At 41.8% G+C, this 27,413-nt stretch overlaps 2 protein-coding genes across 7 annotated transcripts in view; both read left to right on the top strand.

The window, feature by feature from the left end:
- The window catches only part of CPNE4 (copine 4), a 656,552-nt gene that overhangs the window by 357,910 nt on the left and 271,229 nt on the right, over window positions 1-27,413 (top strand). The gene's annotated exons all lie outside the window — the stretch shown is intronic.
- Window positions 24,565-25,282, top strand: LOC122675858 (60S ribosomal protein L14-like). Its single transcript, XM_043875012.1, has one exon. The coding sequence runs from the start codon at window positions 24,733-24,735 to the stop codon at window positions 25,225-25,227; it is 495 nt and encodes a 164-aa protein (XP_043730947.1). The 5' UTR covers window positions 24,565-24,732; the 3' UTR covers window positions 25,228-25,282.

The following is a 27,413-nucleotide window of genomic DNA, read 5'->3' as shown; positions in this document are numbered from 1 at the left end:
GTGGAGGGAGCAGATATACCTGCCATTTATTGAGGATCTGCCATCCTCTATTCTGTACTCTCTATTCTGCATGCAAACTGCACTTTACATGTACTTCCTGTGTGGCAGTGATTATAATCCCCACTTTTCAGGAAATGAAACTGAGTTTCAAGAAGGTTATATGACTTGTCCCATGTCATATCATTTGCAAGTGACAGGATTTGAGCCTTACTCCAAACCCATACTCTGTACAGAACAGGCTGCATCTCACCAGATTGAACTAGACAGGCGCTTCTGGAAGGAGTGCCTGATGGAGAGTGGGGGCAGTGGGTGTTTAGGAAGTATATCGGGCAAGCAGCTGGCCCCAAGGCAGTGCATCATCCCTAAAGGAAGAATGTAGGGGTAGAGCGAGCCTTGTGAGATCTGTCTTTGGCCCCCAGGGATAAGCCTGATGCTTGAGGTCAGCCACACTCTAATCCAGAGGACAAGGCAGGACCCTTTGCATGAGGAGTGCAGTCACCGGAGAGCAAAAGCCAGTCCTGCTGGGAGAACTGGATTTGACAGTTGGGCCAGAGTCTTACAGAACCAGTATGAAGCCCTTTCCTGAAGACAGCTATGAAACTCCCCCAACACATCATCACTAAGTAGCAACCTCAATAAAGGGGTGTGTTTTACCTCCAGACCTGCTCAGGAGAAGGTCTTTGCATGTTTCCTTCAACTTTGCCCAAGGATAGGTGTCAAATGCTTTCTATTCCACTCCCTAGCTTCTTTCAGGTGCCAAACCACCACCCTTGGTCTTGGGGGAGGGGGTTTTAAGGTTCCCCTGGAATGTGGATAAGAGCTGCCCACTAAGGGTGGGACCGCCTGGGATTGCATGAAGTCCTGGGGTGCATACTGAGTCCCAGCGGCTGCTGTCAATAAGACACCCTCCCCAGGGAGGACAGCCTCTGTGCCTTCTGATGAGCAGTGAGCCAGGAGTCTCCTCCTGGGTCCCTCTCAGCCTGGGTCCCCAGTGTGATCCATAATCCAGTGAAACAGCTCTCATCTGCCCTCTGGGGAGGCCTTCCTGCTCTCCCGTTGTTTCTCCCAATTATTTATAAAAAGGCTTGCTTTTGTTATTTGAAATTTCTGGGCTCTTGAAACTAAAAAAAAAAAAAAAATCTGGAAATGCTGTCATCTCTGGTCCAAACTTTTACTTAAAAACTCAAAGGTAAGCACACCTCACATATTTTTCTGTCTTCATTTCTACCATTTCAGATGTACCTGAGAGCAGGGTATGTTGAATGCTCCTCCTGCTTTGTGAGTGCTGGGATAGGTCAGGTTCAAGTTCTTATCTTACAAGGGAAAGATGAGCACGGTTACTCTAATAATGACACCTCACCCCACAACCTCCCAAGGGAAAAAAAGAAGCACTTCCACATGAAAGATATATTTACTGTAAGAAGAGCCCCTCTTTGGGGAAGATTAATGTGTGTATTTAGAATACATCTTGGACCAGGCAAGTCTGCAGGTGAGGTGTGGTCCAATGGCTGTGCTCTGAGGATGGAGGAGCATGGCCTCTCCAGCTGGAAAGTGTAAAAACTCAGCAGCTTCTGACCAGCTTTCCTGTGTACCAGGGGACAGGTGTATCTTTAACTGATATAAAGCTTGATGAATTACCCTATCACTCTTTAATTCAATCTGTACACTTGCTTCAATGTACTTCTTAATGTTGAACAGTTCGCCCTAAATCTGTGTGTACCAGGTAGAAGATGAGGAAGGAAGTTGCTTTCTCCCTAAAGATAGGTCCTTAATCAGCTGTCAGCTTCTGATAAATAAAAGGCCATCGTCCAGCAAGATGTGACAAAGCAGTGTGTTAGGCAAGGTGGCCTCGTCCTCAGTGTTTTGTGTAAGCTGGGTTGGCTTTTAAAGATACTGATTGCTTCTCGTCTGAGTGCTTTTGTCCAGCGCTTTCCCTAAATTGGCATTTCCTTTATCTCTGGGGTTATCTCTCTCGCTTGGCTTCAGTATCTCAGTTTGAAGCTGACTGGAATGGGTTTGTAAAGTTCCCATCATTCCACTCTCTCCTCGTCTCTGGTGGGTGGTAGCAGGGTGCTGAGGTGAAAAACGTCCAGCCATGATGCTAACAGCCTCCTCTCTCTCCTGTTCAGGCTTCAATTTCTGGAATCCTCTGACTAGGACTTTGAAATGTCCTCAGCTAGTGAAAAGAGTCACCCAGTTGGAATCCTGGCCTCCCACTTGCTATAAGTGAAAATCAGAAAATGTCAAAATTTCTGATCCTTGGCTTCCTGACTTATGAGAAGGGAAACAGTTTTATTGGAGGAGATTGGAATCACCTACATTGATATCATGTAGTCACCTACATGACAAATACACGAAGAGGCCGACATCTGATCATCTAAGATGCTTGGTTGGTTTGGGAAGCTTATTGGAAAGCTAGTGAGAAGTTGGGTTTGGACTTACTTGGACCTCCCAAGTGGTGCAGTGGTAAAGAATCTGCTTGCCTCTTCTCCTACAGGAGTTATAGGAGATGTAGGGTCTATCCCTGGGTCAGAAACATGCCCTGGCATAGAAGATGACAACCCACTCCAGTATTCTTGCCAGCATAATCCCATGGACAGAGGAGCCTGGCGGGCTACAGTCCATGGGGTCACAAAGAATCAGACTGAAACACAACTGAGCGTGCACACACATTTACCTTCTCCTGGATCACACTGCGCACGGAGGCTGAGGGAGGACAGGTCAGCCTGTCTGGGCTGGTGCATTTATTTTGCACTTACTTTCATGCTGGCCCACAAAGGCCTCTCCTATCTGCATATCCTGACATTCTCCCAAACACAGTGAAGACACGACATCTGCACTGTTTCTCTCACCTTTTAATTCTGAAGTCTGAGATTTCGGATTGAGGTAAATAAAGAAGAAAAAGAAAAAGGAGAGCCCTGAAATTTCCTTGTTTTCCAGCTGGAATATTTTTTGATTTTTTTTTTTTTTCCCCCGCAATTTGCTCTCTGACCCTGTGCAAGTTGCCATCGGGAACCCTAGTCTAGAGAAAACAAAATCTGAAGAATCAGGGCTTTCAGACATCATGTCCATCTCTCACTTGAAAACCTGGACAATTCAGGTTCCAGCCTCCCAAAGAAGTGGGATGGCTCCAATGGCATCTTTAAGAGTACTTTTAAATTTCTACCTTTATTTATTTTTGACTGTGCTGGGTCTTTGTTGCTGTGTGAGGGCTTTCTCTAGTTGCAGTGTACTGGCTTCTTTCTTGTTGTGGAGCATGAGCTTAGTTGCTCCGCAGCATGTGGAAACTTCCCAGACCAGGGATTGAACCCATGCATTGGCAGTCAGATTCTTAACCACTGGACCATCAGGGAAGTCCCTCCAAAATGGCATTTAAACTGATCGGAGAGGTTATTGGAACACTCTGCCTCACTCTGCCCCTTCCCACAACCTGTCTCTTTCTCTAGTGTCCTTTAGACATATATTGTGTATGAACCAAAATTCCATGCCCCCAAAGGTGGTTAATTCCTCTGGAACAAAAGAAAATAGTCACCGAAATCTGTCTCAGGAAGAATCTAAAATTTTAAAGAACATATGCTCTGGTTGTTTCCACAGTAGAGTCAGATGCTACTGCCTCATGAACTCTCTCTTTTCTACAGGAACTGTGGTCATTTCACTCCTCTTCAGTACCTTCCCTAACAGGTGAAAAGTACAAGGGAAAAGAAGAGGGTGCTTAGAACACAAAACAAAGTGATTTTAACTATTTAATAGCTCAGAGGAAGAGAGATCTAGATAAGAAAGAAGACGTTAGATCAACTCAGTTAAGGAATGATTTCTGAATTGCCTTTGGATTTCATCTTTCCTTCCTTTCTGCCCCATACCTTATCAGCAAAAATCACTGAAGCAAAATTTAGACCATGATTTTAAGGGTAAAGTCTTCTTAAGCAGAAGAAAACCATCTGTTCAGAATTAGCTCGAAGAAAAAAAAAAAAAATCTGTCTTCAAAGAGGCTTCATAGAGTGATGAAATGGTTCGCCATTATTTTTAATCGGGAAAAACTTTCTAAGAACAGTATCTAACTCTGAACTTCTACATGTTAAACAGTGAAGTGGAGGAGGGGGCAGGGGAGGGGGTCTCTCCAGTGTAGCTCCTCCCTCGTTCTTGCCAGCACTTCTGAGGCACAAGGTTTGAGCTTTGTACTCAGTCAGGCCTGTGTTTTAAAAATCTCATTTCTGTCACTCTTCCAGCTAGAATGCTCTTGATTACAAGTAGAAGAATACTCAGTTATTTGTTAACTATTATTAATAATTAATGTCCTACAAACCCAGGACCTTTCCTCCTATTCTCTCCTCCATCCAGAGCATGTTGGCATCACATTCAGGCTGTTTCTGCAGGACTGTAAGTTGGGGTCCATAGCTCAGACATTATGCTCTCACTCTGCTATGTCCACGGGAAGAAAAGAGGTTCTTTTGCTCTGCCTCTCTCCTTTTTTTACGGGTAGAAAACATGTAGCAGAGGTCTTCAACAGACGTTCCTGCTATATTTTTGGCTGGACTAGATAGAGGCTCATCTCTAGATGAATCACTGATCAAAGAGAATGAGGTTACCATTTTGAGTTTTGACCAGTCATGCTCCAACTCAGGGTGAGGGCCCATCTCCCCTGTGGATCTGTTAGTGGTAGATAAGGCAGCACAGGCCAGGGGTAGCCAGCCATCAGTGGATGGAGCTCATGGGTGCCCCCAAACACATTCACAATGAGCCTACAAATACCATGTTCTCAAAAAAGAGCAAAATTCCAACAGGAACAGAATGGAAGGACCGTGCTGACATTGACTCACATGCAGTAAGGTCTAGGGTGCCTCCGCATCCCTCTCCACTGCTCTCGTTCCTTTCTGTTGACAGGATGTTACAAAGCGATCTGCGTTTCACAAATCTTAGTAGAAAGACCAGGGACTTCACATTAATAATTTAAGTTCCAAAGGAAAAATTATGACTTCTGTGCCTGCAGCAGCCTGGTAAGTCTGTGGGGGAAGAGATGCATGTAGTGATTCTGATGCTTTGAGGGAATTCCCTTGCACATATCTAACATGGTGATGCTGCCTCGTAGCTCACGTGCCCCCATGGACACTCTCAACAGAGCTTCCATAACCATACTTTGGCAGCAAGACTCTTTTTTAAAGAGGTTTTGTTTTAACTGAAGTATAGTTGGCTTACAATGTTGTGTTACAGCATCGTGTACAGTTTCTGCTGCACAGAAAAGTGATTCAGTGCTATATGTGTGTGCTGTCATTTCAGTCGTGCCTGACTCTTTGCAACTCTATGGACTGTAGCCCGCCAGGCTCCTCTGTCCATGGGATTCTCCAGGCAAGAATACTGGAGTGGGTTGCCATGCTCTCCTCCAGGGGATCTTTCCAACCCAGGGATTGAACCCGCATCCCTTACGTCTCCTGCATTGGCAGCCAGGTTCTTTACCACTGGTGCCACGTGGGAAGTCATACAAATATATAGTTTTTAGATTCTTTTACATTATAGATTATTACAGTAGCCTATTATTTCCATTATAGATTATTATATAGTGCAGGGAGCTATACTGAATATAGTTCCCTGCACTATACAATAGGACTTTTTCGTTTAACCATTCTGGCTATAATAATTCATATCTGCTAATCCCAAACTCCTAATTTATTCCTCCTCCCCTATCCCCTATGATAATCATAAGTTTATTCTCTAGGTCTGTGAAGCTGTTTCTGTTTTGTAAATAAGTTCATTTGTGTCATATTTTAGATTCTACATATAACTGATATAATTTGACATTTGTGTTTCTCTTCCTGAATTACTTAATATGGTCATCTCTAGTTGACCCATATTGCTGCATTATCTCGTTCTCCCTTATGACTGAGTGGTGGTCCATTTTGTATATGTACCAGATCTTCTTTATCCATTCATCTGTCAGTGGATACTTAGGTTGTTTACATGTCTTGGCTCTTGTACACAGTGCTGCTATGAACGTAGGGGTGCATGTATATTTTCTAATTAGAGTTTTGTCCAGATATATTCCCAGGAGCGGAAGGGTGGCAAAGCTCTTGAAGTCTCACTCTGTAGTTCCTTCCTAATGCCAATGAGCATTTATATTAACATGTAGCACATCTGTTCCTTCATGTAACATACCTTTGTTGGCCACCTGCTCCACACTGGGCACTGTTCTTAGTGTGAGGTATGTACATGCCACTTAGCTTTGTTTGCTCTATCAATCCCTTCCTCTCTGTCTCAATGAAGATAGTTCCCTCAAACCTGTGATGTTGCCGCCCCTTGTGGCCCAACTCCTGTGGTAGAATGAGGAGCCTGCTTTGGGACAATAAACATGGTCAATTCCTGTGACACCATGTGGAGATTCCTTTCAGGAGATTCCTGTGGCCTCTCTCTTCTGTTTTTTGGTCATTTGCTTGCTGATTGTGAGGGATGCTAGCGATTGTTCATGTTAACTAGTTGACCTTCATGTAGACTCAGAGGCAGGAATGATTGTATCTGAAAATGTGTGTGTTGGAAAAAAAAAAATCAAACCTAATGCTAACCCCAAACTGTGCCTCAGGCATCTGAGAAAGAGTCAGGAGAACATGGAACCATTTTCAGATAGTATTGACTTCTTCAGAATGGGGATTTTGAAAATTCAATATGGATTCCAGACCCAATTTCTTTATGTCTGGTATAAATAAATAAATTCCTTATAGCTAGGATATGTCTGTTTGTGGCATTATAAAGTTCATTTATTGTTTCTTCAAGTATTTGTTAAGCATCTATTATGTGGCATATTTTGCCATAGACACTCAGGGTGACAGCATCAAAGGATTAGAAGTGCTTCCCATTTTCATGGGGCTTACAACTTGGTGGGGGCAAAACTTTAACAAACAGACATACAGAAATAAGGAATTACAATCAAGATGAAGAGTGTAATGTTTATCAGACATTACATTTAGCCATTACTTTCACCTTTTTATTAAGTATAGTAGATTTACAGTGTTGTACAATCTCTACTGCACAACAAAGAACTTCAGTCACACACACACACACATATTCTTTTTCATTATCATTTATCACAGGATATTGTGTTTAGTTCCCTGTGCTATACATTAGGACCTTGTTATTTATCCATCCTGTATATAATAGTTTGAATCTACCAACCCCAAACTCCCAGTCCATCCCTCTTTCTCCCCCACTCCCCCTTAGCAACCAAAACTCTGTTCTCTATGTCAGTGAATCTTTTTGTTTTGTAGATAGATCCATGTGTGCCATATTTTAGCTTCTACATGGGAGTAATATCATATATTTGTCTCTTTCTTAACTACTTAGTATGATAATCTCTAGTTGGATTCATGTTGCTATAAATGACATTATTTAATTCCTCTTTATGGCCAAGTAGTATTCCATTGTGTATATCTATGGCATCTTCTTCATCCATTCATCTGCTGATGGTTTTTTCTACGTTTTGGCTATTTTGAACAATGCAGCCATGAACTTAGGGGTGCATGTATCTTTTTTAATTATAGTGCTGCCTGGATATGTACCCAAGAGTGGGATTACTGTATCATATGGTAATACAATTTTTGTTTTTCTAAGGTATCTCCATATTTTCCATAGTGGATGCACCAATTTACATTCCCCCCAACACTGTAGGAGGGTTTCCTTTTCTCCACACCCTCTCCAAAATTTCTATTTGTAGACTTTTTATTATTATTTTTGTAGACTTTTTAATGATGGCCATTCTCACCAGTATGAGGTGGTACCTCATTGTAGTTTTGATTTGCATTTATCTATGCAGCCAAAGATGGAGAAGCTCAATACAGTCAGCAAAAACATGACCAGGAGCTGACTGTGACCCAGATCATGAACTCCTTATTGCCAAATTCAGACTTAAATTGAAGAAAGTGGGGAAAACCACTAGGCCATTCAGGTATGACCTAAATCAAATCCCTTATGATTACACAGTATAAGTGAGCAATAGATTTAAGGGACTAGATCTGATAGACAGGGTGCCTGATGAACTATGGATGGAGGTTCATAACATTGTACAGGAGACAGGGATCAAGACCATCCCAAAGAAAAAGAAATGCAAAAAAGCAAAATGGCTGTCTGAGGAGGCCTTGAAAAACTAGCTGTGAAAAGAAGAGAAGTGAAAAGCAAAGGAGAAAAAGAAAGATATACCCATTTGAATGCAGACTTCCAAAGAACAGCAAAGACAGATAAGAAAGCCTTCCTCAGTGATCAATGCAAAGAAATAGAGGAAAGCAATAGTATGGGAAAGACTAGAGATCTCTTCAAGAAAATTAGAGATACCAAGGGACCATTTCATGCAAATATGACCTCAATAAAGGACAGAAATGGTATGGACCTAACAGAAGCAGAAGATATTAAGAAGAGATGGCAAGAATACACAGAAGAACTGTACAAAAAATATCTTCATGACCCAGATAATCACGATAATGTGATGACTTACCTAGAGCCAGACATCTTGGAATGTGAAGTCAAGAGGGCCTTAGGAAGCATCACTATGAACAAAGCTAGTGGAGGTGATGGAATTCCAGTTGAACTATTTCAAATCCTAAAAGGTCCTGTTGTGAAAGTGCTGCACTCAATATGCCAGAAAATTTGAAAACTCAGCAGTGGCCACAGGACTGCAAAAGGTCAGTTCTCATTCTAATCCCAAAGAAAGGCAATGCCAAAGAACGCTCAATCTACCCCACAATTGCACTCATCTCACATGCTAGTAAGGTAATGCTCAAAATTCTCCAAGCCAGGCTTCAGCGATACATGAACTATGAACTTCCAGATGTTCAAGTTGGTTTTAGAAAAGGCAGAGGAACCAGAGATCAAATTGCCAACATCTGCTGGATCATCGAAAAAGCAAGAGTTCCAGAAAAACATCTATTTCTGCTTTATTGTGTGGATCACAATAAACTGTGGAAAATTCTGAAAGAGATGGGCATACCAGACCACCTGACCTGCCTCTTGAGAAACCTGTATGCAGGTCAGGAAGAATACAGTTAGAACTGGACATGAAACAACAGACTGGTTCCAAATAGGAAAAGGAGTATGTCAAGGCTGTATATTGTCACCCTGCTTATTTAACTTATATGCAGAGTATATCATGAGAAATGCTGGGCTGGAGGAAGCACAAGGTGGAATCAAGATTGCCAGGAGAAATATCAATAACCTCAGATATGCAGATGCCACCACCCTTATGGCATAAAGTGAGGAGGAACCAAAGAGCCTCTTGATGAAAGTGAAAGAGGAGAGTGAAAAAGTTGACTTAAAGCTCAACATTCAGAAAACTAAGATCATGGCATCCGGTCCCATCACTTCATGGGAAATAGATGGGGAAACAGTGGAAACAGTGGCTGACTTTATTTTTTGGCTCCAGAATCACTGAAGATAGTGATTGCAGCCATGAAATTAAAAGACACTTACTCCTTGAAAGGAAAGTTATGACCAACCTAGATAGCATATTAAAAAGCAGAGACATTACTTTGCCAACAAAGGTCCGTCTAGTCAAGGCTATGGTTTTTCCAGTAATCATGTATGGATGTGAGAGTTGGACTATAAAGAAAGCTGAGCACCAAAGAATTGATGCTTTTGAATTGTGGTGTTGGAGAAGACTCTTGAGAGTCTCTTGGACTGCAAGGGGATCCAACCAGTCCATCCTAAAGGAGATCAATCCTGGGTGTTCATTGGAAGGACTGATGCTGAACCTGAAACTCCAATACTTTGGCCACCTGATGCGAGGAGCTGACTCATTGGAAAAAACCCTGATGCTGGGAACGATTGAAGGCAGGCGGTGAAGGGGACGACAGAGGATGAGATGGTTGGATGGCATCACCGACTCAATGACCATGAATTTGGGTAAACTCTGGGAGTTGGTGATGGACAGGGAGGCCTGGCATGCTGCGGTTCATGGGGTTTCAGAGTCAGACATGACCGAGCGACTGACTTGAACTGAATAGTTAGTAATGTTGAGCATCTTTTCATGTAGTAGCCATCTGTATGTGTTCTTTGGAGAAATATCTATTAAGATATTCTGCTGCTCTTTCAATTGGGTTGTTTGGCTTTTGTTGTTGTTGAGTTGTATGAGCTGTTTGTATATTTTGGAGATTAAGCCCCTGTCTCTCACATCATGTGCAAGTATCTTCTCCCATTCTATAGATTCTTTTTTTTATTTCCTTCGTGGTGCAAAAGCTTTTAACCTTGATTATATCTCATTTGTTTATTTTTTGTTTTATTTCCATTTCCTCAGTAGACTGACCTAAGAAAATATTGGTATGATTTTTGTAAGAGAATGTTTTTCCTGTACTCTCTTCTAAAAGTTTTAAGTGTCATGTCTTATGTTTAAATCTTTAAGACACTTTGAGTTTATTTTTGTGTATGGTGTGAGGGTATATTCTAACTTCATTGATTTACATACAGGTGTCCAACTTTCCCAGCAGCACTTGCTGAAGAGATTGTCTTTCCATCATTTTATATTCTTGCTTCCTTTGTTGAGGAGTAATTGACCATAGGTATGTGAGCTAGTCATTACTTTCATAAGCAGATTTTCATGTGTTCTGATTTGACCAATAAAATGAAACATCCAATTTATGAAAAAAAAAAAAAAAAAACCATGTGATCTCTCCATATTTGCAACCAGACAAGTCTAGTAAATGTCTTGTGATGGGTGGAAGGCTTCAGCAATTTAGATTCAGGGGTCCATCCATGACCTATAACTCAGATAAGTAAGTCAGTGAAGTTTTCCAAGATAAGAACTTTTGGTGGCAGGGCCCAGCTTAAACTGGTTCCAGGGTGGCAGAAATCTCAGGATATCAGCTTTATAAATTGCTCTAGGATTAAATGCTAGCAGGTGGTCACAGCACTGGGCAGAGGCTCCCAGCCTTCTTCACTCTTGCCTTTAGAGGATTATCCCATGATTTCCTGGAACTTCTGGAGCCTCAGTTGACCCTCAATAGTAGGATTCATCCAAGGCAGTTCAGTGATGCCTGACTTCCTGGATATCATGTGACCAACAGAAATAACACCCATCTTTGTCACACCAAATGGTAGGTTCATTAGCCAACTTGCCAACTCTCTTCTTTCACTGCTCAGATTTGTGCCAAGGAAATATTAGCAAACCACTGCATAAGCAGGTGGCCAACCAAGGATCCCCTTCCTGCTAGCCCTCTCAGTTTCTGAGGAGAGTTCTCCTGCAGGAACTCTGCTCCCCTAACTTTGCAGAGTGAAGGTTTACCTACCTTGAGGGAGGAGATGGCAGTCCCCACACTGGCCATCAGCCCATAAGAAGAAATCCAGCCCTTCTTGGCCCTACCTTCCTTCCTTAATCATAAGCTTAAATTGGAGGCACTGATGGTTATGGGTTTGGTCATGTCAGAGAGGTGTTTGGCTCCCAATTTATCCCACTCTTTAAAGTATGAAGTAACTGATGTTTGTGTTCTCAGCTGGAGGTAATTCCAGGGTAATAGGAGAAGCTCCATTTAAAGTTCCTTCACATGTGTAACACACCAACACAAACCTAAAGCCAAACAACATCTTGTGAATCCACATGATAGCTGGGTCAGTGCTCAGAACACATTTTGTGCTATGAAAATAAACAAACAAAAAATCCTCACATACATTTAGAAATGGAGTATCTTAAAATCATTCAAAAGCTCAAGATTCATGCTTTTTAAATGCATCATGAACTGATTAAGTGTTTTGGGGCCTAGATCAAGAGTAATTTAGCTCAGAGAATAAGTCAAAGATTATCTTTGGCCCTATTTGGCAAAAAATATATAGGTAAGGGGAAATAAACAGTCGGTTAGTTCCATTCAGTCACTCAGTTGTGTCTGACTCTTTGCAACACACAACACATAGTCCACTCGAGAAGGGAATGGCAACCCACTTCAGTATTCCTGCCTTGAAAACCCCATGAACAGTATGAAAATAAACAATGTTCATATCATAATGCAGTTTTAATTATTTGACTTTTACAGAAGTCTGTTTAAGAGATAAGGCACAGAAACCATTATTCATAGTCCAGTTACTAGAGAAAGGAGAGAACTCCCTCCCATCAGTAGTGGCCAAAGGATGGCCCCCATTGCCCTCTAAATCCTAGGACCAGTCAAATTGGTCATTCAGGAAGGAGCAGCAGGAGGAAGAGAGCAGATACGAAGGAAGAAAGAAGCTTCTTAAACAGTCTTGTTGACTCCCCAAACAGTAGTCATCGCCACTGTGGCTAGGGGAATCTCAGGTTACCATTCCTTTCTGGACATAATTCACATCTCAACTTCTTACTAATTTATCATAAGGAAAAGCTTGATTGTTTCTTTTTCAGCACAGACCAATCAACTACTGTCAGCTATATCATCTACAAAAGTAAATGTTAGATTTAATATGTACATATTCTTCACACAAGTGTGCATCCTCATTTACAGACAGCCAAGTCCTATGGGGCTTCCTTGGTGGTCCAATAGTTAAGACTTCTCCTTCCAGTGCAGGGGGTGTGGGTTCAATCCCTGGTTGGAAAGCTAAGATCCCATCCATACACTTTGGGGACAAAAATCCAAAACATAAAACAGAAGCGACATTGTAATAAATTAAATAAAGACTTAAAAATGTGTTGCCCTTTTTTTAGAAAAGAAGAAGTAAAAGGGAACCTTGGCACTTAAGTTTTCTTTACATCTTGCCACAACCCTGAGAGATACCCCCACCAGTTGTGTTTCTCTGTTTTCACTGTTCAGTAACTTGACTTTAAAGTACCGAAAACCTGTCCCTGAGCTTGCATGATGAAACTAATTCCAGAAGAGGGTCACTGAGCCAACATCACCTCATCTAACTCTATGGATTCCATTAGCACTGGACTTTTTTGGTGGCTCAGGTGTTAAAGAATCTGTCTGCAATGCAGGAGACCTGGGTTCAATCCCTAGGTTGGGAAGATCCCCTGGAGGAGGGCATGGCAACCCTCTCCAGTATTCTTGCCTGAAAAATCCCATGGACAGAGGAGCCTGGCGGGCTACAGTCCATGGGGTCGCAAAGAGTTGGACACTAGTAAGAGACTAAGCACAACACAGCACTGGAAAATTCCATGGGCAACAGAACGTGGGAATGTTTACCAGCACCAATGGGTGAACACTGGTTGGGTGAGGTCAAGCTTTGTAGATAGTTGATGGAAATCCACATACTTACACCAGCATATACCTAAATATAATAACTATGTGCCCTGGCAGTCCTCAGGGCTAAGAAATGTTTGGAATGCCTTTTTGAAGCATAGTCAAGCTATAAAAAAACTAGAATTTTCCCTGAGTAAGCAAATTGCTTTGAGTGGGGTACAAGCAGCCTTTCTTTCTAGCTGGTCCAGTTTGGGGGCTCGAGTTTACTTCCAGGAGATTCATTCAGTATTCATGTCCAGTCTGGTTGTACTGCAGGGAAGTCTGGCATTAAATTCATGGATAATAGAAAACAAGGCAAAATCATCTTCAACAGCAGAAGCAATTCTGTCTGTCCCAGGCCTTTCAACAGCTGATCAGTGGGAGCCAGTCCCCATCCTGCTTAAGATGAAGTTGTTCAGCAGACTTCCCTCTGATTAAAGTGGGTTTTGCAGATAGTGTTAGCTAAATCTCAGCCAGTTCAAGGTCCTGAAGTGCTGCAATTTCTCAAAATTGAGAGCTCCTATCTGATACCACCACAGCACTGAGAGGAAAGAATAGATCACCATGAAGGACATTTACACAAAGGAGAGTTTCTGATTCAATTTCTATCCCAATGGATGGACTCATTCTGGGCTCAGGATATTACATTTGCAGTAGGATTTTTTCAAGTCTCTCCTGAACCCAGTTTAGCCTTCCTAGTGGTCTGTCTTCATTTCCACCTTTCCTTGCAAAACTAGGAATTGAAACTTCTGATGGAATCTCTCTTACTGGGCATCCTTAGTGACTGTACAAGCCACTGGAAGTCAGAGTTGGGTTCTAGAACTTGTTATTGTTGTTGTTTAGTTGCTAAGTCATGTCCAACTCTTAAGTGATCCCATAGACCATAGCCTGACAGGCTTCTCCATGGAATTTTCCAGGCAAGAACACTGGAGTGGGTTGCCATTTCCATCTCCAGGAGATCTTCCTGACCGAGGGGTTGAACCCTCATCTCCTGTGTCTCCTGTATTGCCAAGTGAATTCTTTACCACTGAGCCACCAGGAAAGCCCTGGGTTCTAATAGAATAAGTGAGTAGAAACATCCTCAAGACCAGCCTGTGGTTTTCCGCAGAAACATTGAAACTTCCAATAAATGCAAACTGACTTCAGCTTGATAACAATCACAAGTTGTAGCCTCCTCTTCCACCAAGCTTTAGAATTCCAGATATCCTGGCCAATAGCTACAGGGAATGGTCTTTCTTTCCCTGTCTTCTCCTTAACCAGACCTGGGAGGACAAATAAAGCAAGGTAACAGAAAAGCCTAAAACCCCAAAAGTCCACAAACTGGTTTCCAAATAAAATAATAGGATGCAGGTTCAGTTTGATAAGGATATCGACTTGGTTTTTTACTTTCTGGATACAAGCACTCAAAACATATTTCTCCTAATACCTGTGAAATCTGAATGTGGGTGTTTGGGGAGGGGATTTGGGGAACTGAAAAAAATCCTTCTAGAAAGTTCACTCCTTGGTAGGCAGATTGGATCTGAAGCTCTTGTTTTGAAGAAATACTCACTGAGGTGGCAGAGGGGAAATTACAACTATGATTTTTTTTTTCCCTCTCAAGTCTGACAAAGTATGAGCAGCACTCTTTCCTTGCCTAAAGGAGATAGGGGTCACGGCTACACCCAGTCCCCATCAGTGCCCCAGTCAAGCTGAAGGGAGCCAACTTGGCTCTTTGTTTAAAAAAAAAAAAAAGCCGCTCACTGGATCCCAATGGGTCCAGCCCTTCATTATTGAGTCCTGATTTTTTTTTAACAATCCAAACTGGTTTCCTTCAACTTTTCTTTTAAGGGCCAGCTCTAAATATATGTCTCAGTCTGGTTTATCACTTTGTTGTTGTTTTTTCCCCCAAACTTTTTCTTTTGTATTGGGGTATAGCCGACTAACAATGTTGTGTTAGTTTCAGGTGAACAGTCAAGGGACTCAGCCATGTATATACATGTATCCATTTTCTCCCAACCTCTCCTTCTATCCAGGCTGGCACATAATATTGAGCAGAGTTCCATGTCCTTGTTGGCTATCCATTTTAAGTTCAGTAGTGTGTACATGACCTTCTCAAGGTCCTTAACTATCCCTTCCCCCTAGCAACCATACATTTTCTAAGTCTGTGAGTCTTTTTCTGTTTTGTAAGTAAGTTCGTTTGTATCATTTCTTTTTAGGTCCCATGTATAAGGGATGTCATACAATATTTCTCCTTTTCTGTCTTACTTACTTCACTCAATATGAACCTGTCTAGGTCCATCCATGTTGCTTCAAATGGCATTATTTCATTATTTTTCATGGCTAAGTAATATTCCATTGTATATATGTACCACATCTTCTTTATCCATTCCTCTGTTGATGGACATTTAGGTTGATTCCATGTCTTGGCTATTGTAAACAGTGCTGAAATCAACACTGGGGTGTGTATATCCTTTTGGATCATGTTTTTCTCCAGATGTATGCCCAGGAGTGGGTTTCTCACTTTGGGTTAGAGGTTAAACTATGCTGACAAGTGATGTAGGTTTTGTGTGTGTGTGTGTGTGTGTGTTTACTAAATATCTGAATACAATACACATGCACACCACACACACATGCACACATCTAACACTTTCCACACTTTGTGCTTTTATTACCCCATAATCAGATGTCTTAGATAAAGTTACAGACCAAAGACAAAGGAAGGAAGGAAGGTGGGAGGGAGGATAGGCTTTTCCCCTTTCTTGCACACATGCTTTTATGTCCAGGTTAATAGTCTGTTTTAAAGTTTCAGTGATTTATTGTTTGTACAACACGAACAGGCATCCAAATGAATGGAAGAATTCCGTTATGGGATTACTTCAACAACAAATCAAACGGTGTTCACTTTATTCTTTTCCTGTCCCCATCCCAATGGTGGCATCAATTTATCTGTCCTTTACTGTTGATTCTAGAGAAGCATAGCTTATGTGGGGCACCATTGAAGAAATAACTGCTTTTCAGAAAAACAACAAATACATGGAACAATGTTAAGTGGAGATTTAAGATGCACAGTGACCACAGAAAATCAGCAGAACTCTGAAAACCATGCATCTTAGAATCGAGGAAGGGACTCCTCTCATGGCCCAGCAGTCAAGAATCTATCTTCCAATGCAGGGGACAGGAGTTTGATCCCTCGTCCGGGAACTAGAATCCCATATGCCACAGCGCAACTAAGCCCATGCGTCACAGCTACTGAAGTCCATGGGCTTTAGAGCCTGTGTACCACAAGACAGTAGCCCCTGCTCACCACAGCTAGAGAAAACCTGCCTGCAACAACAAAGACCCAGAGCAGCCAAAAATAAATCAATAAGAATCAAGGAATCCTGTGGGTTACCATTTCATTACAGATATCGTTTTGAATCTAGACTTTTTATTATGGTAAGCTTTTTGTAGGGCTGTATCTAGTCTTTATAATTCTAATTTCCATAACATATGTTATCAAGGGACTATTCTTCCACAGATATTTAAGCCTCCCCACAGTGGTGAGCAGTGCTTGTGCCAGCTCAAGGGGTCCCTCATTCATGTCTCATCTCTACCCCAGCTTCAGAGACTTCAGGTTGGTGTCTTCGAATTGCCATGATAGGAACTTCTACACCATGAAAGTTGGCAGATATGACCAGTTTACTAGCACTCCACTACTCATTTCTAAAACTTTCCCTATTATATGTAATACCATAATGATTGACTAAGCATCCCAATTTTTTCTTATTCTACATCTGGAATAATTGTGCTCAGGGGATAATGATAATTTAGTAGTAATAAGTAAACACTAACTTTTCCTGAGTGCTTACTAAACCAGATACCATGTCAGCTACCTTATTTATCCATCTTCTAATATCCTACATCAAATTAGGAATTATTTGTAAATTCACTTTACAAATGAGAAGATTGAGGCTTTTAGAACTGTTTAAATAACAGTCAAGCAGCTTACCTAGCATTACAACACTAGTGAGTGGCAGGGACAGAGTGCAGGCAGTCTGAAGCCAGAGGTCACCCTCCTAATTCACAGTGAGGTCAAAAGGATTCCTGAACGTCTGACTCTGGTCCCCAACAAACAGACTCTCTGAAGCCCAAGCCTGCCAGCTCCCTCCCCTACCCCGTCACAAGCTCACACAAGGGTTCACGCTGTCCTTGGCTGCCCTGAAGCTGCTGGGGCCAGATCTGCTTGTTCTCTTCTGTCTTCCTTGCACCATCTGGTTCCGGCACTCTGTGAACTGATTCATTTTCTCCGTTCTCAGGGTTTCTGATGCTTTTTCTCACAGGTCTTCTTCTTTCCCTGCCTTCCAGATACTGTGGCTCATCCTTCTCAGGGCTCTAGGGTTTTCTTCCACTTCAGCAACATCACTGCCACCACCTCACCCATTCCTCTCACTTCCAGTTTCTCCTTCTGTTCCTTGGCTTGAGAGGACTTGAGAGGAGTATGCAAAAGACCCTGAAATCCTGCTGGTCAGGAAAGCAGAGTTTGTTAAATTTGCTTCAGTGAAGGACAAGGCCACCTGGACAGTCTTAGGAGATTCTCAGGGAAATGAGAGGATGTTCAAAGGCTTCAGGGTCTGGGCTCCATGATTCAAGGTAGGTCTTTGGAGGCAAGGAACTAGTCAGGGTTGGGGAGACTTTACAGGCTTTTGGTTTGTGGGCACAGTCAGGGATCACCTAAAACCACTCCTGATCTGCAGCCAGCCACTAATCCTCATCAATAAGCTCTCCTGTGGTTCATGTTGTCATCTTTTCACTGCAAGCACTTCCCAGAGAAATTAAGCAAGTTGCTTGTGTGAGTTCCCAACACTGTGTTTAGCACAGAAAAGGGAAATACATTTGCTCCCAGTATTGTTTATCAGAGAGATAAAAGTGATATTTTAGTTCTCAGGAGAAACAGGCCCTTTCTGCATCTGCACTTTGTGATCCCAGTGGGTTGGTAGAAGCCTGATCATGTCCATGAAGCCCAGACAGGTGACAGGATCTCTGAAGGCCATCTCTCCTACAAGCCACTGGCATTCCTGGAGTTAAGTCTAGTCTGCACTTTTTCCAGGTGGGTTTCCTGGCCTTTAGGACACCAGAACTTTGGTAGGAGGTTTTGGTCGACCACGCAGTTTCCTTCCATATGTCTGGCCAGTGTCTTCCCTCATACACCCATTGGAAAGCTGTGCAAAGAGGGGCCTAGTAGCCTGCCAGCCTCTCGGGGTTCTCCTAGCAGACACACAAATTAAATATTTCAGTTTTATATTTCTTACTATGTGCATAAAGCAGTTTTCTTCTTCTGAGTTGTGATCATAAGATAATGTCCACAAGTGGGACCACGGGGTTAACAGGAAATGAACATTTTCATGAATGATTTTCATTGCCAGCTTACTTTCTATAGAGGTTCGTAACAATTTATACTGTGAGCAGCAGTGCATGATTGAATTCTTTTCACCACAATATGGTTGACATTACATTTTATGGTTCAAAACATATATACTATAATTATACTATTATTTCTTGTACTTAAATTTCAATGTGTTTGACTTCTAAGGTGCTTAACATTTAAACACATAGTCTTTGTAACAATGATTAGAACTAAGAGAGAAGCAAAGAGAAAATTTCAGAAGTATCTAAACATGCTGCCCCAAAGAAACCACTGTCATACAGTTGGTTATAAAAGATCTTTGGGTTTATTTCTTTCTACAAATACTCTCTTCTTTTTTCTGTGAAAACAGGGTCACACTGTTCAACCTATTTTACAACCTGTTTTTTTTTTGTTTTTTTTTTTTTTACTAACCTCCATATTCTAACACTTTTTCATGAAATGGCACGTTGCCCTAACACCAACACTGCCAATGGAACATTGTCTCATTGTTGTGAGGCAGTGTTAAGTGATGATTAAGAATACGGACCATAGTGCCCAGTTCAATTCAGGCACTCAGTCGTTTCTGACTCTTTGCGACCCCACGGACTAAAGCATGCCGGGCTTCCCTATCCGTCACCAACTCCCAGAGCTTGCTCAAATTTGTGTCCATCAGTCGGTGACGCCATCCAACCATCTCATCCTCTGTCGTCCCCTTCTCCTCCTGCCTTCAATCGTTCCCAGCATCAGGGTCTTTTCCAGTGAGTCAGCTCTTCGCATCAGGTGGCCAAAGTATTGGAGTTTCAGCTTCAACATCAGTCCTTCCAATGAACACCCAGGATTGATCTCCTTTAGGATGGACTGGTTGGATTGCCTTGCAGTCCAAGAGATTCTCAAGAGTCTTCTCCAACACCACAGTTCAAAAGCATCAATTCTTTGGCACTCAGCTTTCATTATAGTCCAACTCTCACATCCATACTTGACTACTGGAAAAATCATAGCTTTGACTAGATGGGCCTTTGTCAGTAAAATAATGTCTCTGCTTTTAATATGTTGTCTAGGTTGGTCATAGCTTTTCTTCCAAGGAGCCTTTTAATTTCATGGAAATTCTTTCCAAGTAGTATTTAAATTTAATGGCTGCAGTCACGATCTGCAGTCATTTTGGAGTCCCCAAAAATAAAGTCTGTCACTGTTTCCATTGTTTCCCCATCATGAGGTGCATGGAAATGGATGCCATAATCTTAGTTTTTTGAATGTTGAGTTTAAAGCTAGCTTTTTCTCTCTCCTCCTTCACTTTCATCAAAAGGCTCTTTAGTTCTGCCTCACTTTCTGCCATAAGGGTGGTGTCATCTGCATATCTGAGGTTATTGATATTTCTCCCGGCAATCTTGATTCCAGCTTGTGCTTCATCCAGTCTGGCATTTCGCATGATGTACTCTGCATATAAGTTAAATAGGCAGGGTGACAGTATACAGCCTTGACATACTCCTTTCCCAATTTGGAACCAGTCCATTTTTCCAGGTCCAGTTCTAACTGTTGCTTCTTGACCTGAATACAGATTTTCCATGAAGCAGGGAAGATGGTCTGGTATTCTCATTGCTTAAAGAATTTCCCACAGTTTGTTGTGGTCCACACAGTCAAATGTTTTGACGTATCAATAAAGCAGAAGTAGCTGTTTTACTTGTACTCTCTTGCTTTTTCGATGTTCCAACGGATGTTGGAAATTTGATCTCTGATTCCTCTGTGTTTTCTAAATTCAGCTTGAAAATCTGGGAGTTCATGGTTCATGTACTGTTGAAGCCTGGCTTGGAGAATGTTAAGCATTACTTTGTTAGCGTGTGAGATGAGTGCAATTGTGGGGTAGATTGAGCGTTCTTTGGCATTGCCTTTTTTTGGAATTGGAATGAAAACTGATCTTTTCCAGTCCTATGCCCACTGCTGTATTTTCCAAATTTGATGGCATAATGAGTGCAGCAGTTTCATAGCATCATCTTTTAGGATTTGAAATAGCTCAACTGGAATTCCATCACCTCCACTAGCTTTGTTCATAGTGATGCTTCCTAAGGCCCGCTTGAGTTCTCATTCCAGGATGTCTGCCTCTAGGTGAGTGATCACACCATCGTGTTTACCTGGGTTATAAAGATCTTTTTTGTATAGTTCTGTGTATTTTGCCACCTCTTCTTAGTATCTTCTGCTTCTGTTAGGTCCATACCATTTCTGTTCTTTATTGTGCCCATCTTTGCATGAAATGTTCCCTTGGTATCTCTAATATTCTTGAAGAGATGTCTAGTATTTCCCATTCTATTGCTTTCCTCTGTTTCTTTGCACTGATAACTGAGGAAGGCTTTCTTATCTCTCCTTGCTACTCTTTGGAACTCTGCATTCAAATGAATATTTTTCCTTTTCTCCTTTGCCTTTCGCTTCTCTTCTTTTCACAGCTATTTGTAAGACCTCTGCAGACAACCATTTTGCCTTTTTGTATTTCTTTTTCTTGGGGATGGTCTTGGCCATTGCCTCCTGTACGATGTCACAAACCTCTGTCCGTAGTTCTTCAGGCACTCTATCAAATCTAATCCCTTGAATCTATTTGTCACTTCCACTGTATAATTGTCAGGCATTTGATTTGGGTCATACCAGAATGGTTTAGTTGTTTTCCATACTTTCCTCAATTTAAGTCTGAATTTTGCAATAAAGAGTTCATGAACTGAGCCACAGTCCACTCCCAGTCTTCTTCTTGCTAGAGCTTCTCCATCTTTGGCTGCAAATAATACAATCAACCTTAAATCAGTATTGACTATCTGGTAATGTCCTTGTGTAGAGTCTTCTCTTGTGTTGTTGGAAGCAGCTGTTTGCTATGAACAGTGCATTCTCTTGGCAAAACTCTGTTAGGCTTTGTCCTGCTCCATTTTGTACTCCAAGGCCAAACTTGCCTGTTGCTCCAGGTATCTCTTGACTTCCTACTTTTCATTCCAGTCCCCTATGATGAAAAGGACATCTTTTGGGGATATTAGTACTAAAAGGTAGTGCCCAGCTGCTGGATTCAAGTGCCAGGTTAGCGATGTGGAAGCTGTGTAACCATGACTAGGCTATTTATATCCTTGTGACTCAGTTTACTCACTTGTGAAATAGGGATCATGATAGTATTGCTTCATAGGGTTGTTTTGGAAATTAAATAAGTCAAAACATGCAATACTCAGTCTGAAACACTATGTGCTTGTTTCCTGGAAACAACATTGGGTATGAAATAAATAATTCACCAAACTATATTATTGGACATTTCAGCTGTTTTCTTTTTTCTTCTGTTACAGAAAATGCTGTAATGAATTCCTGAATATTAAATTACTTGGTCAAAGAATACATGCCTATTTAAGGCTTTTATTACATATTGCTAACTTTCCTTCAAAAAGTATATCTCATAAATAGTATTGTTATTGTCCAGTTGCTAAGTCATGTCTGAGTCTTTGTGACCGCATGCATTACAGCATGCCAGGCTTCCCTGTCCTTCAGTCTCTCCCTAAGTTTTCTCAAACTCATGTCCATTGAGTCAGTGATGCTATTCAACCATCTCATCTTCTGTTACCCCCTTCTCCTCTTGCCATCTTTCTTTCTCAGCATCAGGGCCTTTTCCTAAGAATCGACTCTTTGCATCAGGTGGCCAAAGAGTTGAAGCTTCAGCTTCAGCATCAGTCCTTCTAATAAATATTCAGGGTTGATTTCCTTTAGTATTGACTGGTTTGATCTCCTTGCAGTCCAAGGGACTCTCAAGAGTCTTCTCCAGCACCACAGTTTGAAAGCATCAATTCTTCAGTGCTCAACCTTCTTTATGGTCCAATTCTCACATCTGTACCTGACTACTGGAAAAGCCATAGCTTTGACTATATGGACCTTTGCATGGACTTGCTTTTTAAAATGTTTTCTAGGTTGGTCATAGCTTTCCTTCCAAGGAACATGCGTCTTTTAACTTCATGGCTGCAGTTACTGTCTGCATTGATTTTAGAGTCCAAGAAAATAAAATCTGTCACTGTTTCCATTTTTTCCCCATCTATTTGCCATGAAGTGATGGGACCAGATGCCATGATCTTTGTTTTTTGAATGCTGAGTTTTAAGCCAGATTCTTCACACTCCTCTTTCATCTTCAAAAGTCTCTCTAGTTCTTCTTCACTTTCTGCCATTAAAGTGGTATCATCTGCATATCTGAGGTTGTTGATATCTCTCTCCTATATGAGTAGTATATATAGGAGAGTGCAATTTCTTCCCTGATGTTAGCAACAAGTGTCCTTTATATTCTTTGCCTACCTGAGAAAGGCAAAGTCTGGAAGGTAAACATGAGCTGACTCAAGAGCCAGGAGTGCAATTTCCTGTGGCCTCTCTATTCTGCCCATTATGATCTCCTCTTTAGCTGACCTAGACTCTACCTAAAGCGGGGAACATTCACCCTATAGGCACCTTTTAAAGTGAGAAATAATAACTGGTAATATTGCAGTTAGGGTTATCATTAGCTTGAACTAAATTACAAGGAGACAACTCCAGAAGCAAGTGGAAGACTTGAAGGAATAACAATGTAATCTATTACAGCTCCATATGCCCACAGAGAGCGCTGGGTGGACAGGCTCACCCACAGTCGGGACTTCAGAGCGTGGGCTTCAGACCAGCCTCATCTGACAAAGCCTGCTTGACGTGGCAGGTGTGGTTCGTGTTGTCTCAGGTATTAAGTCAGTTGGTAAATCACATTTATCATGAATCCTTATTACTTGTCCAGATTAAAGAGGAAAAACGAATTGCAAAGAGAATCAAACACCAGCTTCCTTATCATAATTAAGTATGCATGTACAACAGAATTTCTTTGAGGAATATACATTATTGAATTTGAAGGAGATTCTAGATGGTCATGTCCTGGGTTGAAAAGGTAGTTTTATTTTCTGGAAAAAAAATTTTTGTGATATATACATTCTTTCTTGCCTTATCTCCTTCAGCATCAGAATTTCAGTGGGGTTTCTAGTCACTTCTGTGTATGTGGCTTTTTTTCCTGCCTTGACAGGTACAAGTTTATTTGTAATATTGAAAAGATCATGAGCTTTCGCCCACTGTAACTTGGTCAAGGAAAAAAAAATGTATAACTAAAGTAAGGGGGAAACAGTTGATTTTTTTATTTTATTACCTGAGTTTTCCCACCAAAAGGAATTAAACTGTGTTTATCATATCTTTGTATTCCAAGGAGTGGCTATCTAGTTCTTGTTTACTCTTGTTTGGAAATCAGCTCCCTTCATTTCTGGTTATCCTCTTTGGGTCACGTGCCTGATTATTAACTTGTTAATCAATGAGAAAAAAGCTAGAATATGTATGTCATCACACTGTCTTTTTTGTCTGTGCTGAGTCATGGTTGCATTGCGCAGGCTTAGTTGCCTGTGGCATGTAGGATGTTAGTTCCCTGACCAGGGATCAAACCCATGATCCCTACATTGGAAGGCAGATTCTCAACTACTGGACCACCAGGGAAGTTCCCATATTGTCCTTCTTAAGCTGCTCTGGAGAGAAGTTTGCAGAGGAGGTTGAAGCTCTTGGGGTGCATGAGGTGGCTGAATAATCTCCATCCCTGACACATTTCTTCCCTCAAACCATGCAGATAGTGATTGCTTATGAGTGACTGTCATTTACAGTATTCAGAGCATGTATGACTCACTCTGTTATTCAGGAAACAAAGGTCTAGAAAGTTGTGTGTTTTGACTAAGATCAGAAAAAGATGAGACAAGACTCTAACCAACATATGTTGAACATCAATTACAGACTAGACTTGCTAATATGTGGCAAATGACTTAACCTCAGCCCACAGCAGTGAGATAAGGTAGGAACATATCCTGGCCTGGCAGATGTGAAATGCATCATCCAGGTCCATAAAGGCCACAGGTGTTTTAGTTAATTGTAGTTGGTCTCCAGGTATATTGCAGAACTTATCAGATTCTTCAACTTGCTGGTTAGTATTGTGTATCTTTAAGAAGGGGACAGATGTCTGACCCCTATACCGCTCCGAGCAGCTTTGCCTGGGCTGGGGGCCGGAGGCGAGCAGCGGCGCTCAGTGGATCTTAGGTGTTCAGGCGCTTCGTAGAGGTTGGCCGGGTGGCCTACGTCTCCTTTGGGCCTCATGCCGGGAAGCTGGTCGCGATTGTAGATGTTATTGATCAGAACAGGGCTTTGGTGGATGGACCTTGCACTCAAGTAAGGAGACAAGCTATGCCTTTCAAATGCATGCAGCTCACTGACTTCATCCTCAAGTTCCCGCACAGTGCCCGCCAGAAGTATGTCCGGAAAGCCTGGGAGAAGGCAGATATCAATGCAAAGTGGGCAGCCACAAGGTGGGCCAAGAAGATTGAAGCCAGAGAAAAGAAAGCCAAGATGACAGATTTTGATCGTTACAAAGTCATGAAGGCAAGGAAAATGAGGAACAGACTAATCAAAATTGAAGTTAAGAAACTTCAAAAGGCAGCTCTCCTAAAAGCCTCTCCCAAGAAAGCCCTTGCTGCTAAGGGGGCAGCTGCAGCAGCTGCTGCCGCTGCCAAGGTTCCAGCGAAAAAGATCACCACCGGGGGTAAGAAGGCTCCAGCCCAGAAGGTTCCTGCCCAGAAGGCCGCAGGCCAGAAGGCTGCACCTCCTGCTAAATCTCAGAAGGGTCAGAAAGCTCCATCCCAGAAAGCACCTGCTCCAAAGGCATCTGGCAAGAAAGCATGAGTCTGTAAGGGGCTATTCAAATCAGAATAAAGGTTCTTTTTGACGTGCTGGCAAACAAAAAAAAAAAAAAAAAAGAAGGGGACATAATATTCAGAATTTTCCAGCTGTCTTGCATACCTTCCCCCCCTACACATACACACACACATGTGTGTATATATATATATATATATATATGTGTGTGTGTGTGTATATATACACACATATATATATAACCCTCAAACAGGCGTAATTTTAAAAAAATAATACATTTTCAGTTAATGTTCCATAAAGCACATTTGGAAAATACTCTTCACTGTACTGGTGAGATATGAGAGACCCAGAGTGGCTAAGCAACTTTCTCAACCACACAGAGATTTTGAGGTAGAATTGGCACTTAGTCCCACCAATATAAATCTTAAGCTGTTATAGCAGTGCTTTAACAATAATCCTCACACAGTGGCCAAAACTTGAACTCTAGCTGATAGTTTCTCCTCTGGTTTCTTTTTTTCCTACATTTTAATATTACTCAATATTAATTCTCAACTTCAGTTAAAAAATCAAGTCATTCCTTGTTTGTCCTAAGCAAAAGATTGTAAGATACTGAACCTTAGATGAGGATGAGATGTGGTAGAGAAGCTTATCAGTCACTGATGTGACCAGACATTCCACAGAGATGAAAGACACAGCCTTTGGTGGAGACATGAAGCCCTGATCATACCTGGCTCTGTCACTTGACTGATGAGCTTTTTAAGTTAATGAGGGCCGTGTCTAAGATGGTTTTGCTCAATAGCATATATCCACTTTTGGCTTACAGACCATTAAGGAATAATAGTTAAGCATACACATATGATATATTTCATATGTGCTCAGTCATGTCCAATTTTTTGTAACCCCATGGACTGGAACCTGCCAGGCTCCTTTGTCCATGGAATTTTCCAGGCAAGAATACTAGAGCAAACTACCATTTCCCTCTCCAGGGGGTCTTCCTAACCCAGGAATCCAACCTGCGTGTCCTGAATTTGCAGGCAGATTCTTTACCACTGAGCCACCTAGGAACAATAAAATATGACATATTATACATTATATATTGGATTAACCAAAAAGATCATTTGGGTTTTTCCGTAATACTTATGGAAGCGTCCATATATTTTCCCCCCATTCCAACCCTCCAATGGCCTTGCACATCTCATTGAGCCAAAGTGCTTACAGTGGAGAAGTAAATGGCAATGCACTCCAGTATTCTCGCCAGGAAAATCCCACAGAGAGAGGAGCCTGGCAGGCTACAGTCCATGGGGTCGCAAAGAGTTGGACATGACTGAGATGGAGCACACACCCACACATACACACAGTTGATGGAAATTAAGGATTTTGAATGTTGAACTAAACTTACAGGTCCTCTTATGAAATTCTCTTTCATCTACAATGTTAAATATTGGTTAAAATAAATTGAATACATAAAAATATCAAAGAGAAAACAAAACAGACAAAAATAACTTAGTCCTTCCAATGCAGGGGGTGTGGGTTTGATCCCTGGTCAGAGAGCTAAGATCCCACATGCCCCGTGGCCAAAAACCAGAACCAATGTTGTAATAAAATTCAATAAAGACTTTAAAATGTATTGAATTTATTTTTAAAAGTGTTTACTGTGACTGGCCTGCAGAGTCACACATCTCTCTAACTTGATGCACTTTTGCTCTCCCCTTCATCGAGTCTGCTGCAGCCACAGTGGCCTCATCATTCCTTGATCCCTCCAGGTCTGCTCAGGGCCTCTGAAAGTCTGTTCCCTTTGCCTAAAATGCTCTTTCTAAAACAACTTGCTCTCTAACCCTGTTTGTGCCATTACCCAAAAGTCACCTTCCTTCTGGTTATCAATCACTATGTAGGAAAGAGCCCCCAAAATTAGTGGTGTAAATAACAATGATTAATTACTGTTAGAAGTGATTGATTCTGCAGAAAATAAGGCAGAACAGAGGAAATTTGTTTCTGAACCCCAAATTCTGGGGCCTCGGCTGGGATGACTTACATAGATGAAGATAGGAACAGCTTGGGGATGGCTCTCTCTCTCCCTCCACATTTCTTGCTGTGCATAGCCTGGGTTTCCTTTTAGCACGGCACCCCTAAAGTAGTTCTTGCATAGCAGCTCAGAGAAAAACGAGACCAAAGTGGAGGCTTCATCTTGAAGCTGCTCCAGCAACTAGGCACAGCAT

The sequence above is a fragment of the Cervus elaphus genome, chromosome 19 (assembly GCF_910594005.1).
Source record: "Cervus elaphus chromosome 19, mCerEla1.1, whole genome shotgun sequence".
Lineage (NCBI taxonomy): Eukaryota > Metazoa > Chordata > Mammalia > Artiodactyla > Cervidae > Cervus > Cervus elaphus.
This window is presented reverse-complemented; position numbering and strand designations above follow the sequence as displayed.

Coding starts and splice junctions, on each gene's coding strand:
- LOC122675858 (XM_043875012.1), top strand. CDS start 24,733: ATGCCTTTCAAATGCATGCAGCTCACTGACTTCATCCTCAAGTTCCCG.